Source organism: Dendrobates tinctorius, unplaced genomic scaffold (assembly GCF_039654945.1).
Source record: "Dendrobates tinctorius isolate UK_male_01 unplaced genomic scaffold, ASM3965494v1 ptg000022l, whole genome shotgun sequence".
Classification (NCBI taxonomy): Eukaryota; Metazoa; Chordata; class Amphibia; order Anura; family Dendrobatidae; genus Dendrobates; species Dendrobates tinctorius.
This window is the reverse complement of record NW_027361690.1, coordinates 20,181,720-20,196,626: the sequence shown is the minus strand read 5'-3', so window position 1 is coordinate 20,196,626 and position 14,907 is coordinate 20,181,720. Positions and strand designations below refer to the sequence as shown.

Below are 14,907 nucleotides of genomic sequence, written 5' to 3'. Positions count from 1 at the left end.
AAAGGTGGTACCTCCCCTCCATATCAGTTGGTTTTCAGAGAATAAGAGGACCTCCAGACAGTTAGAATTACAACAATCACAAATACACGCAGTTTTTTTCTTTCTTCTTTTTCTTCACCCTTAACCCCTTTCCTACATTAGATGTACTATTCCGTCCATGTGACCTGGCACCTAAGTCCCAAGGATGGAATAGTACGTCATAGCGATCAGGGGCACTCGGCACTATGTGTCAGGGGCGGTCACGGACTGCCCCTGGCACGTTAACCCCTGGCACACCGCGATCTAACATGATCGCAGTGTACCGGGGTCATAGGAGAGAAGAGCGCAGGGAGGGGGCTCCCTACGTGCTTCCCTGAGACCCCCGGAGCAGCACGATGTGCTGCGCTGCTCTGGGTGCCTCCTTCCCTGCAGGTCCCCGGATCCAATATGGTGGCGGGGACCTTCGGGGGCCTGCAGGGAGCTGGCTTCTTCACTGCCTGCAGAGCGCAGGCATGAAGAAGCCTGTGCAGCGCCTGTGTCAGATCGCTGATCTGTCACAGCGATCTGTGATCTTGTTCCCCCTGGGACAGTGTAATAAAGTTTAAAAAAAAAAGTGTAAAAATAATTTATTAAAAAAAAATCGCTAAATAAATTAAAACAAAAAAAATATTCCTAATAAATTCATTTTTTGAAAATAAAAAACAAAACAAAACAATAAAAGTACACATATTTGGTAATGCCGCATCTGTAACGACCCGCCCTATAAAACTGTCCCACTAGTTAACCCCTTTAGTGAACCCCTTAAAAAATAAAAATAAAAAACGAAGCAACAAATAATGCTTTATCATCATACCGCCGAACAAAAAGTGCAATAACGCATGATCAAAAAGACTGACATAAATAAACATGGTACCGCTGAAAACGTCATCTTGTCCCGCAAAAAACGAGCCATCACACAGCATCATCAGCAAAAAGATAAAAAGTTATAGCTCGCAGAATAAAGCAATGCAAAAATAATTATTGTTTATATAAAATTGTTTTCATAGCATAAAGGCGCCAAATCATAAAAAAAGACATAAATGAGGTATCGCTGTAACCATACTGACCCGAAGAATAATACCATCTTATCAATTTTACCGCACGCGGAACGGTGTAAACGCACCCCCCAAAAGAAATTCTTGAAATGCTGGTTTTTGATCATTCTGCGTCCCAAAAAATCAGTATAAAAAGCGATCAAACAATGTCACATGCCCAAAAAGGATACCAATAGAAACATCAACTCGTCCCGCAAAAAATAAGACCTCACATGACTCGGTGGGTCAACATATGGAAAAATTATAGCTCTCAAAAGGTGGTGATGCATAAACTATTTTTACAATAAAAAGCGTCTTTTAGCGTGCGACAGCTGCCAAATATAAAAACCAGCTATAAATAGTAAATTAAACCCCCCGTTATCACCCCCTTAGTTAGGGAAAAATAATAAATTAAAAAAAGTATTTATTTCCATTTTCCCGCTAGGGCTAGGGTTAGGGCTAGGGTTAGGGTTGGAGTTAGAATTGGGGGGTTTCCACTGTGTTGGCACATCAGGGGCTTTCCAAACGCGACATGGCGTCCGATCTCAATTCCAGCCAAAAAAGTCAAATGGTGCTGCTTCCCTTCCGAGCTCTGCCATGCGCCCAAATAGTGGTTTACCTCCACATATGGGGTATCAGTGTACTCAGGACAAATTGCACAACAACTATTATTGGGGACCTGTTACCCTTGGGAAAATAAAAATTGGGGGTGAAAAGATCATTTTTGTGGAAAAAAATATGATTTTTTAATTGTACGGCTGTACGTTATAAACTTCTGTGAAGCCCTTGGGGGTTCAAAGTGCTCACCATATGTCTAGATAAGTTCCTTGAGGGGTCTAGTTTCCAAAATGGGGTCACTTGTGGGGGTTTCCACTGTTTAGGCACATCAGGAGCTCTCCAAACGTGACATGGCATCCTATCTGAATTCCAGCCAATTTTGCAGTGAAAAAGTCAAACGGCACTCCTTCCCTTCCGAGCTCTGCCATGCACCCAAACAGTGGTTCCTCCCACATATTAGGGATCAGCGTACTCAGGACAAATTGCACAATAACTTTTCCAGTCTAATTTCTCCTGTTACCCTTGGTAAAATAAAAAAATTGAACCTGAAGTAATTTTTTTTGTGAAAAAAAGTTAAATGTTCATTTTTTTTAAACATTCAAAAAATTCCTGTGAAGCACCTGAAGGGTTAATAAACTTCTTGAATCTGGTTTTGAGCACCTTAAGGGGTGTAGTTTTTAGAATGGTGTCACTTTTGGGTATTTTCTAATCATATAGACCCCTCAAAGTGGCTTCAAATGTGATGTGGTCCGTAAAAATAAAATGGTGTTGCAAAAATGAGAAATCGCTGGTCAACTTTTAACCCTTATAACTTCCTAACAAAAAAAAATTTCGGTTCCCAAATTGTGCTGATGTAAAGTAAACATGTGGGAAATGTTACTTATTAAGTTTTTTTGAGTGCCATATCTCTGTGATTTAAGAGCATAAAAATTCAAAGTTGGAAAATTGCAACATTTTCAAAATTTTCATTTTTTTCACAAATAAACACAAGTTATATGAATGAAATTTTACCACTAACATGAAGTACAATATGTCATGAGAAAACAGTGTCAGAATCACCAGGATCCATGGAAGCGTTCCAGAGTTATTACCTCATAAAGGGACAGTGGTCAGAATTGTAAAAATTGGCACGGCATTAACATGCAAACCACCCTTGGGAGTAAAGGCGTTAAAGTGCACACCAATTAGTGATAAGAAGGGAGGGAATATAAGGGTGCTGTTATGGGCTCTGTGAAATCCTGTTACGAGTAAGTAACTAAGATTTTTCCTCTTTTCCCATGACAGCAACACCTTGGAGATTTATGTAGGCCGAAAACACCTTAGGGAGGGAATCACTGCTTGTATCACCATTTTCCCAAAGGACAGGTCATCAAGGGAAGACAGATTAAGCCAGAAATTCTTATAGAATGTAGATGAAGAAGACCATGTCACTGCCTTACATAGCTTGTCGATTGACACCTCCACCTACTCAGCTCAGGAAGTTGTTATCGCCCTGGTGGAATGAGCTCTCAAGTTCTCTGGAACTGGTATATCACTAGTGGAGTAGGCTAAGCTAATGACATCCTTGATCCATCTAGCTATTGTACCCCTTGTTACTTTTAGGCCTTTCCTAACCCCTTGAAATGACACAAATAAGGACTCACTCTTCCTCCATATTTTTGATACAGCCAAATATTGAACCAGAACCTGTTTAACGTCTAGTGTATGAAGCTTGCTCTCTTCTGCAATTTTAGGGTTGCTACAAAAGGAGGGGAGAACAATTTTTTAGTTCCTATGAAATTTTGACGGCTCCTTCAGAAGATATGCTGGGTCTGTTCTCATAATAATCCTATCTTCTAAAATCTGGGTAAACGGGTGGTTGATTGACAGGGCCTACATGTCACTGTCTCTACGGGCCGATGTTGCGGTCACCAATATAGCTTTCTTTAGAGTGAGTATCTTAACTGGTGCTTTGCTCACAGGCTCAAGGGAGGTCTTGTTAACACCTCTAGGACTAGATTTAGATCCCAAGAGGGCATTCTTGGGGCTGGAATTGGTCTTGACCTATCACATGCCTAAATAAATCTAATTATCCACCTATCTGCCGCTAGGTTATAATTATATAAGGCTCCTAGAGCCAACACTTGCACCTTAAGATTGCTAGTGACAAGGCCCATTTCCAGTCCTTTCTGAAGGAACTCTACAGTCATGGCCAAAAGTTTTGAGAATGACACAAATATTATATTTTCACATGATCTGCTGCCCTCTGGTTTTTATGTGTGTTTGTCAGATGTTTTTATCACATACAGAAATATAATTGCAATCATATTATGAGTAACAAAAGGTTATATTGACAGTTAGAATGAGTTAATGCAGCAAGTCAATATTTGCAGTGTTGACCCTTCTTCTTCAGGACCTCAGCAATTCTCCCTGGCATGCTCTCAATCAACTTCTGGATCAAATCCTGACTGATAGCAGTCCATTCTTGCAAAATCAATGCTTTTATTTTGTCTGAATTTGAAGGTTTTTGTTTGTCCACCCGTCTCTTGATGATTGACCACAAGTTCTCAATGGGATTAAGATCTGGGGAGTTTCCAGGCCATGGTCCCAAAATCTCTATGTTTTGTTCCCTGAGCCATTTAGTTATCACCTTTGCTTTATGGCAAGGTGCTCCATCATGTTGAAAAAGGCATTGTTGATCGCCAAACTGCTCTTGGACAGTTGGGAGAAGTTGCTCTTGGAGGACATTCTGGTGCCATTCTTTATTCATGGCTGTGTTTTTAGGCAAGACTGAGAGAGAGCCCATTCCATTGGCTGAGAAGCAACCCCACATATGAATGGTTTCAGGATGCTTGACAGTTGGCATGAGACAAGACTGGTGGTAGCGCTCACCTGGTCTTCTCCGAATAAGCCGTTTTCCAGATGTCCCAAACAATCGAAAAGGGGATTCATCAGAGAAAATGACTTTACCCCAGTCCTCAGCAGTCCACTCCCCGTACCTCTTGCAGAATATCAGTCTGTCCATGATGTTTTTTCTGGAGAGAAGTGGCTTCTTTGCTGCCCTCCTTGAGACCAGGCCTTGCTCCAAGAGTCTCCGCCTCACAGTGCGTGCAGATGCACTCACACCTGCCTGCTGCCATTCCTGAGCAAGCTCTGCACTGCTGGTAGCCCGATCCGCAGCTGAAACACTTTTAAGAGACGGTCCTGGCGCTTGCTGGTCTTTCTTGGGTGCCCTGGAACCTTTTTGGCAACAAGGGAAGCTCTCTCCTTGAAGTTCTTGATGATGCGATAGATTGTTGACTGAGGTGCAATCTTTCTAGCTGTGATACTCTTCCCTGTTAGGCCATTTTTGTGCAGTGCAATGATGACTGCACGTGTTTCTTTAGAGATAACCATGGTTAACAGAAGAGAAACAACGATGCCAAGCACCAGCCTCCTTTTAAAGTGTCCAGTGGTGTCATTCTTACTTAATCATGACAGATTGATCTCCAGCCCTGTCCTCATCAACACCCACACCTGTGTTAATGGAGCAATCACTGAAACGATGTTAGCTGGTCCTTTTAAGACAGGGCTGCAATGATGTTGAAATGTGTTTTGGGGGATAAAGTTAATTTTCTTGGCAAATATTGACTTTGCATGTAATTGCTGTTAAGCTGATCACTCTTTATAACATTCTGGAGCATATGCAAATTGCCATTAGAAAAAATGAAGCAGTAGACTTTGTAAAAATTAATATTTGTGTCATTCTCAAAACTTTTGGCCATGACTGTAGAATGGCTTTAATCGGAACATCCCCCTCCAAGGATTGTTCCAAACGAGTCAAAAATTTTGCCCAAGTTCTTCCATATATTTTAGTTATCACTTGCTTCCTTCTTTGAAGCAGAGTAGAGACTGATGCCAGAAAAAGCCTTTCTGGATTAACAATGACCTCTCAAAAGCCATGCCGTTAAATGCAGGCCGACCTCTGAGGGTGATAGACTGCGCCCTGCCTGAGGAGATCCGGAGTATATGGAAGAACCCAGGGATCCGACACAGACATCATTCTCATCCATGTGAACCATGGCCTCTTGGGCCAAAAGGGAGCAATAAAAATAAATTTTGCTCTTTCTCCCCATATTTTCCTCAGCACCACGGGAATCAACACTAACTGGGGGAAGACGTAGGCTAGGACAAAGTTCCAGGGAATGTGTATTTAGTCTACTGCATAAGGACTTTCCCTCAGCTCTAGAGAGCAGATTTTTTCTGTTTCTTTGTTTCACTTGTTGACAAACAAATCTATCTCTGGGTGTCTATATTGATCCACTATTTTCTGGAATACTCCTGGATTCAGCTCCCATTCCTCCTATTTTAGAGTATTTTTGTTAGGAAGCCTGCTCCGTCCTTTTCTTCCCCTTTTATTTGCAGTGCTGTTAGTGCTAACTGATGATACTCTGCGAAATGTAGGATCCCTTCTGTAGCCAGCATCAAGGAGCGGGATCTTGTGCCCCCTTGATGCTTGATATAACCAACTGTTGTCTGATTATCTGACATATGCAAAACATGACATCCCTTCAGCTGGGGAAGAAGCCTTATCACTGCATTCGTTACCGCTAGCAGTTCCTTCATGCTTGACGAATAATGTCTTTCTGCTTCTAACCAGACTCTCTGGACTATGCAATCTCGAAGATGTGCTCCCCAACCTTCCGAGCTTGCATCTGTTGTAATTATGTCCATAATTTCATAGGACCAAGGAGTCTGACAGGACATCAGAGGATGATATAGAGGCGTTTTTGACTGTTTTCAAATGGGTTGCAGAGCGGGAAAGTCTGCCCCTGGAGCAGTGGGCGGAGGTGCTGGCCCCCTATCTGACAGGTGAGCCCCAGAAAGCTTATTTTGACTTGGCCTTACAGGATGCCTTAAAAGCGTAGACAATGGCACTCTCAGGGGTCACTATGTCTGTCAGAGCTCAAAGGGGTAATTACTGGGCGTATTATGGTGACAAACCTCCCCGCTCACAAATGTTTGACTTGTTGCATCTGGTGCAAAAGTGGTTGCAGCCAGACTCCTCCACTGCAGCCCAGATGGTCGAGCGGATTATCATGGACAGGTTCGTGCATTCCCTTCCTAGGCCAGTGCAGAACTGGGTTGCCCAGTGAGATCCCCAGAATGTGGACGAACTGGTGGGCCTAGTGGATCGGTACCAGGTGGTTGAGAGGACCCTAAGAAAGCAAGCAGGTGGTGCATCCCCATACTGGGGTACCCAGAGGGAGCCCGAGTCCCAAAAGAGGGGTAGCAAAGCCACCACTGGGGAAAGTCCAAGGCCCCAAGTAGCCGTTGAGGGGTTGTAAAAGGCTGCTGGTAAAGATCTGATCTGCTGGCGGAGTCACGGTCCTGTACACATAGTGGCCCGTTGTTTTTTGTTTTCCAAGCAGAGGGATTGTAGCCTAGGCAGGTGCTGCTCCTAGCATGCCTATCCCGCCTGCAGTGTGGACTATCAGCCCGGTGAGCTGCTGCAGGCGTGTCCCGTGACAATAAATGAGTGCTTGTGTCAGGACTCTTGGATTCAGTGAGTTTGTGACCCTGATAAGGGCCACATTCCCTCACCAGTTGGTCCCCAGGAAGCATGTGGGCGTCCACTGTATCCACGGGGACGCCAAGGACTATCCCGTTGCCAGAGTGACTATGAAAACTAACTGTGGGGTTGAATTGCATGAGGTCGGGGTGGTTGAGGACTTGCTACACCCGGTGATAATAGGGCGGGACTTTACCCTGTTCTGGGACTTATGGGAGAAGGCAGGGATACCAAGTGTCTCAGACAGAAGCCAACTCAACCCTGATGACACCCCATCACAGACGAAGGTGGATGAGCTCCCCTTGTGTGTCCTGGCTAGTGACAAGGATGAGACGGTGACTAGTGAGGCCGAGATTCCTGAACTGGGGGTTTCTGGTGTAAATTTGGTGTCTGTTCAAATACGGGATCTTACCCTAAAAGGGACATTGGAAAATGTGACTGTGATAAATGGGGTTGCCCAAGAGCTGGGGGCTGACACCAGGTTTCCACATTTTGCTTTAAATGGGGAGCTGCTATATCAGGTCACTAAACTGAGAGAGCAATTGGTAGAGCAGTTGTTAGTGACGGGTCCCTATAGACATAGAGTATTAGACCTGGCTCATTCCCATTCTTGGGTGGACATATGGGGATAGACAAAACACAAGAGCGGGTCCTTAGGAGGTTCTATTGGCCTGGGTGTCACAGAGAGGTTGTTAACTAGTGCCGGTCCTACTTGTCTGCTTACTGCTCCGGTGTCCCATTCCCGAAGTCCTCTAGTGCCTTTTCCCATTATAGAGGTCCCGTTTGATCGGATTGCCATGGACCTTGTAGGGCCCCTGGTTAAGTCCGCGAGACAGCACCAATATATTCTAGTGGTGATGGACTATGCAACACGATACCCGGAGGTGGTACCCCGTAGAAATTCCTCCGCCTGGAGCATAGCCCGAGTGTGTGCAGAGTACCTGGAGAGGAAGGACTCCCAGAAAGTGTTTGTGCACCTTTAAAGCTGCAGTGTTCCTGTGACTACCTCCCTATGCAGCCAAGTGAGCCGGTCTACCACAACGGCTACTCATAGGTACTGCTGATCCTCCACCCAGATTGGGACATGTTAGTAAGTGCCTTCAAGTCCAGGACTCTCATGCAACAACCTGGGAACAGTATCTTGATGGTCGATTTTATTGATTCCATCTTGTAGGATCTGAGTATCAGAAATTTGTTCAGACTTTTCAGGTTGATTATAGTCATGAAGCTCCCATCTAGTTTTCATATAAGAAATAGAGGAGAATAAAATCCTTCCCCCAGCTTATGTACCGGCACCTCTATCAACACTAAGCCTAGTACTTCTGTTTCCAGGTCTAATTGCTCCTCAGGACTTCTAGGGGAGGATATTCTGAGTGTGTGACGGGGAGTGGACCTGAACTCTAATTTTAGACCCTGACCGAATTATGTTTAGAGTCCAGGGATTGGATGATATTCTGTCCCAGGCAGGCTGGAAGTGGGACAGCCTTCCTCCCACCTGGAAAGCTTGTCACTGGAAAGCTTCCTAGCCTCAGAGGAAGGGCCTCCAAACATAAAGCCACTGCTCCTTGGCTTCCTATCTTTCCACTTCCCCTGGAAACATTTGCAAACAACTCCTGTTTTGGGGTGTTATTTTTTATCTGCTCCTCTAGTTGCTACAACAAGACTATCATGGATCTGGCCTTGCAAGTTGCCGCTATCGCAGGCTTCAGAGCTCCCGTTGCAGATTCCCATGTCTCTTTAAGGAATGTCTTGGCCTTCTTGTCTAGGGGGTCTTTAAGAATTCCCAGATCTTCAAAGGGTAAGGTGGACTTTTTAGAGGATTTTGCCACAGCCACATCAGTATAGTTTTTTTTTCCCCATAAACCCGTTTTCTCCTTGTCTAAGGGGTACCTTCTTTTTGACGCTAATGTTAATGGACCCTTCTTAAGCAGCCTTTTCCATTCTTTGTCAATGAGTGTTTTAATTTTCTCACTGACTGGGAATGAGCATCTCTTCCTCTGTTCTAAACCCCTGAACATGATATCTTGAACTGTCCTAGGGGTTTTGGAGTCAGTAATACCCATGGTAGATCTAATGGCTTTCACCAGCCTGTCAGTGTCTTCCATTAGGAAACCAGGTCTACCCCAGGCACAGACCCAGCGACCATGGTTTCCAGCGCGATCGCAACCAGGGTGCGCTGGAAGCTCCAGTCGCACACCTCATGCATGCGTAGGCCCGGAAGCATGTCCCTGCGCACTCTGCCTGCGTACTCTGCTTATGCAGCCCCGGTGGGCACAGTCCTGGGACCTCATGTCGGCAGAGACGTTTCCTGAAGACCCTGCCTGCATGGCGCTGCACCAGCCTCCTGGCCGGTGCGTCATGATCCCTGCACAGAATGCATCCCGTCCTGGACACCTTCCTGGTAAGACCGTGTACCGCTCTTTCTATTCAGTTCCCTCAAGGACAAGAATCCATCTGATGTGGAGGAGAGGTATCGCCTTTTTATTGAGTAGGTTTCCTGTCCTTAATGGGAGGATACCCTCTCTCAGGTGGTGCTGTCATGGGAGAAGGGGAAAATGAAGATATTATCTGCATTCACTATGAACTGTGAAATGATAATTACAGTAAAATAATTCTGTATAAGTTTCTTCAGCTTAAAAAAAAATCACAGATGCAAAAGGAGTGCCTCATTTTTTGGACTGTCCTGGAATTTCTAAACTCTTGGCAATCCAGGTCCTGTGTACAAAAAGGATGATGTGCTGCCGAGAATTATTATCTGTTGTGCAGCACAAAAGATCATTTCACCTGACGATCAAATGAGTGTTTTGAGCTCGTTTGTATGGTGATCAGAGGCCTATTTAGACTGTACATTTATCATAAAGCAAGCATTCTAAGAAATGCTCGTTCACGATCAACATGCAGTGTGAACGGACCTCTACTCAGAAGCAGAGTGCAAGCAGCAAATAGTATCTTAGAACTGTTTGGAGAGCTGTCCGGTGTGAACATCATCCTTACAAAAAGGTCCAACTGAGATATTATTTTTAGAAAAAATAAATATTTCTAAAATCTGGAATTTACATACTCTCATCATCATAAATCCTCTGATGTTCCACCATACAAAGACAAAACTCTATATGAAGCGCTATAGCAAGTGGCTATTTCTGAGAAAGGAAGAGCAGAACATAAGCCAACTGAAGGCCGGGGTCAACATAAGATCCTTCTCGTCGCAGTGCTCCCCTGTTGGTCCTGGGTAATAAGGGGAAATATGAGTTATGGGTAACTGAATAATGAAGGTATTGAAAAAAGAGCTTTTTCCTTTCATTTGTAAGCATTTGTGTAGTACTCACATAAAGTTTCATGGACACTGCAGTCTACACCTTTATTTTGTGTTGATACCAACTGGGACGACTTGGTGTGCAGGTATTGTTTCTTATATTCATAACTTCTTGGGAGGAAATTCTTGGTGTGCGGTATTGTTCCTTAGATTCATTAATTCTAGGGAGGACATTCCCTGTGCATTGATTTTGTAGCAAACAGAGGGATATATACAATATACTGCGGAGCTGTTCAGACTTCATGCACTGCCATAAAGACTCAGCATAAGGCTACTTTCACACATCCGGTGTGTGGGGTCCGGCGGCGTGCGGCGAAAAGCCGGGCCGCCGGATCCGGCCTGCAGCCGTGACACCGGATGTGTGTGCGGCGAGACGATACGGCTCGGACATTATTAAAGGAGCCGCAGGACGAGGTGGACAGAGGCAGCCAATGAGACAGCTGCTGAAAGGGAGGTGAGGGGAGGAGAGGATAGGAGAGGGGAGGGGAGGGGGGTGGAGAGAGAGAGACATGGGGGGTTAACACTTAGTGTCCAGGCAAGAGAATCTCTCTCTCTTGCCGGGCACTTGTGGGGTTAACCCCACAGAGAGATCTCTCTCTCTCACCCAGACACTGTGAGTGTTAACCCCACAAGTGCCCGGCGAGAGAGATCTCTCACAAGTGTCCGGGTGACAGAGAGAGATCTCTCTCTCGCCGGGCACTTGTGGGGTTAACATTCACAGAGTCCAGGCATGCGCTGTGGAAAAAGCCGGTCCGGCGCTGCAAAAAAACGTTACATGGAACGTTTTTTCCAGACGCCGGACAGGCTGTTTTTGCCGGATCAGGCAAAAACCGGATACGCCGCATAGGTATCCGGCGCGATGCGGCAATAATGAAACTGAATGGGGGAAAAACCGGATCCGGTGGCAACCGGCGCCGGATCCGGTTTTTACACTTTTCGCCGCATCGCGCCTGATGCTGAAAAACGGATGTGTGAAAGAGGCCTAAGGCTCTGCAGTGTAGAAAACATAAAGGGCAAACTTGGGAAACAGTGACATCTATTGGTGAATAGCATGTGTGAATAGCATGTGTTTTCCTAAAAATGTCAGTATTCAGTTACATATTGGGAGATTTAACCCCTTAGTGACGGAGCCAAATTTTAAAAATCTGACCAGTGTCACTTTATGTGGTGATAACTCTGGAATCAACTATACACAACTATACACATCTTCCCCCGACCTCACCCCCGCTGTACTACAGAACGCCAGTGACTGTCTGTCCGCAGTCTCCAATATCATGTCCACTCTCTATTTGAAACTCAACCTCTAAAACTGAACTTCTTCTGCTCCCTCCGTCTACCATCCTCCCTAAATCTGACATTTCCCTCTCCGTGGATGGTACCACAATAACACCCCGGCAGCAGGCACGCTGTCTGGGTGTTTTGTTTGACACCAATCTCTCCTTCACATCCCATATACAATCTCTTGCCCACTCTTGCCGCTTACACCTAAAGAACATCTCTAGAATCCGCCCTTTTCTCACTATGGAAACAACAAAAACCCTCACTGTTGCATTGATCCACTCCCGCCTGGATTACTGCAATGCTCTATTAATTGGCCTCCCCGTCACTCGACTATCCCCCCTCCAGTCCATACTTAATGCAGCGGCCAGGATCATCCATCTGGCTAATCGGTACTCGGACGCGTCCGCTCTTCGCCAGTCCTTACATTGGCTGCCCATTCATTATAGGATCCAATTCAAAGTACTTGTTCTCACCCACAAAGCTCTCCACAGTGCGGCACCCCCTTACATTTCTTCCCTCATTTCTGTCTATCGGCCTAGCCGATCGCTGCGCTCTGCAAACGACTTTCGACTAACCTCTGCACTAATCCGTACCTCCCACTCCCGACTCCAAGACTTCTCCCGTGCTGCTCCTATCCTCTGGAATGCTCTACCCCAAGAAATCAGGACTATCCACAATTTGCATAGTTTTAGGCGCTCCCTCAAAACACACTTGTTCAGAGCGGCCTATCACGTTCACTGATCAAAGTAATTCTCTGTGTAAGTGTGCTTGTGTAGCCCATTCACTTTCTCCATCCATCCTTCACTCCCTCAAGATGGCTGGACCTTCATTGTAAATACACATTTGTAAATCCACATCTGTACTTTGTATCTCCCCCACCTCATTGTAGATTGTAAGCTCTCACGAGCAGGGTCGTCTCATTTCGTCTTATTTTGCTTCAATTATTGTATTGTTAACGTTGTTACTTATGACTTGTGTTTTGAAACTGTTAAACTGTAAAGCGCTGCGGAATATGTTGGCGCTATATAAAGATTATTATTATTATTATTATTATTAATGCTTTGACAAATTCAAGTGATTTTGAGATTATTTTTTCATGACACATTATACTTTATGATAATGGTAAATTTAGGTCAATATGTTTTGTGTTTATTTATAAAAATTATCAGAAATTTTACAAAAATGTAAAAAAATAGCAATTTTCAAACTTTGAATGATTATCCCTTTAATCCAGATTGTCATACCATAGCAAAACATTAATAAATAATATTTCCCACATGTTTGCTTTACATCATCACCATTTGTAAAATGCTATTTTATTTTGTTTGTATTTTAGGTGGTTTAAAAATGTAGCAGCAATTTTTTTACTTTTTCAAAGAAATTTACAAAATTAATTTTCTAGGGATCTATCCAGGTTTGAAGTGACTTTAGGGGTCCTATATATTGGAAAACCCCCAAAAGTGATACCATTTTAAAAACCGCCCTCCCTGACATACTGAAAACTGCTGTCAGGTAGTTTATTAACCCTTCAGGTGCTTTTCAGGAATTAAGACAAAGTGGCATGATAGGAATGAAAAAGTAGATTTTTACCATCTAAACGTCGCTGACTTTTGAACAGGTCAGTGTAGCTGGCAGACTCTAAGGCCGCTATTTGCTCATGAATTGCCATGGGAAACATCAAGACCACACAATCATGATCTCAGGGTGCCTGGGGGTAAAGAGGGAGAAACCACACTCTTTTAAACATTCATATGATATAGTCACTCTTGACATCAGAATCTAAGGGGTTAAACAGATATGGACGGTGACAACACTGATCGTTTGTGATATAGTAAGTTGTCAGCTATAGTGTACAGCCGACAGCTGCTGGATTGTCACCTGTATGGGGATGCTAGTCTCTTATATCTCAGGTCAGTTAAAAGACGTATTGACGGTCATTAAGTGGTTAAGAAACACAATGTGCAAGCATTTTGTCAAAAATTGTACCAAAAAAATAGAATAGATAGGGTGAGCCAAATGTATTACTTGTTTCAGCTATTGTAGTGCTTCAACCCGTTTTGCAAAGTGTCTACATAGCTAAGAGGATCTTTATAGAGGTATCATTGTGGCAAGCAATTATCAAAAAATTGACCGGCACTTCCAAACCGAAAAAGACAAATGTGAACAGGTGTAAGCTAAGAGAGCCAGTCTATATATTGTGGCAAGCAGTTATGAGGAGCTAAAGAGCTGTTATGTTCAGTTACAAAAATATCTTTATGTTTAGCAAGAAAAATGATGCAGTCTACTAACAGAAATATAATGTCTCTCACGTTATAATTTGCATTTTTCTAGCTTGTCACATTTTGGAATGTCCAAACAGCAAAGCTCAAGAGGTGATCAATACTATTGGACAGGCATTTGAACTGCGTTTTAAACAGTTTTTGAAGAGTCCATCCTTCATAGAAGAGAGGTAATGTTTGAGTTACATTGATTTTCCAGTACATAAAGCTGCTCCTCACACGTGGCCCTCGGAACCATTCATGTCAGGCAGGACCTTGTGACTGGTAGGGGATACCATCTAACAACCATTTTGTTGGAATCCTCATCCTAGTAGTCCCTTGCAATTTTCACACTTTTTTTCTTTTTTTTATCTCTTTGTAACTGTAAATTATTAATAAAAATTTGCTCATTACTTTTTTATTCTTGATGCAGAACAATGCCACATGTTATATTCTGTTGTGTCCATCAAGCTGCTGAGATTGGCAAGGTTTCAATAATGTCAATGTAGTCAACAATGTAGTCTGAATTCTCCTACTCCTGCGCTGAATAGAACCACTTCATCTAATTAAATAGTGTAATTTTCTTTTGGCAGAGCAGGGGTTAATTTGCTCTGTTGAGAGATCTTGGAGCTAAGACTCTCAGCTGAGCAGCTGTTAGCCACTCCCATCCCTTATATAATCTGAGTACTGACTGACACATTGTCAGAGCTAGCTGATGCTGCATGGCTAGGAGGATAGATGTTGGTGGTTGAGTATTCAGGTGGTGGATTTATTCATGACAGTTGCTTGGTTTTGTGAGAGTGATAATTCCCTTTCTTCTCCTACTTTGGTTTAACCCCATCCTTCACTCCCAGATGCATATCTCTGTTATATGTGAGTATATATTATTGTGTTTAGTATTTACCGTTACCCCTG

At 43.8% G+C, this 14,907-nt stretch overlaps 1 protein-coding gene across 1 annotated transcript in view; it reads left to right on the top strand.

The window, feature by feature from the left end:
• The window catches only part of SHC4 (SHC adaptor protein 4), a 133,799-nt gene that overhangs the window by 103,105 nt on the left and 15,787 nt on the right, over positions 1-14,907 (top strand). The window contains exon 7 of the mRNA XM_073568459.1: positions 14,066-14,183. Within this exon, the coding sequence (XP_073424560.1) occupies positions 14,066-14,183 (118 nt within the window). The remainder of the gene's footprint in view (positions 1-14,065; positions 14,184-14,907) is intronic.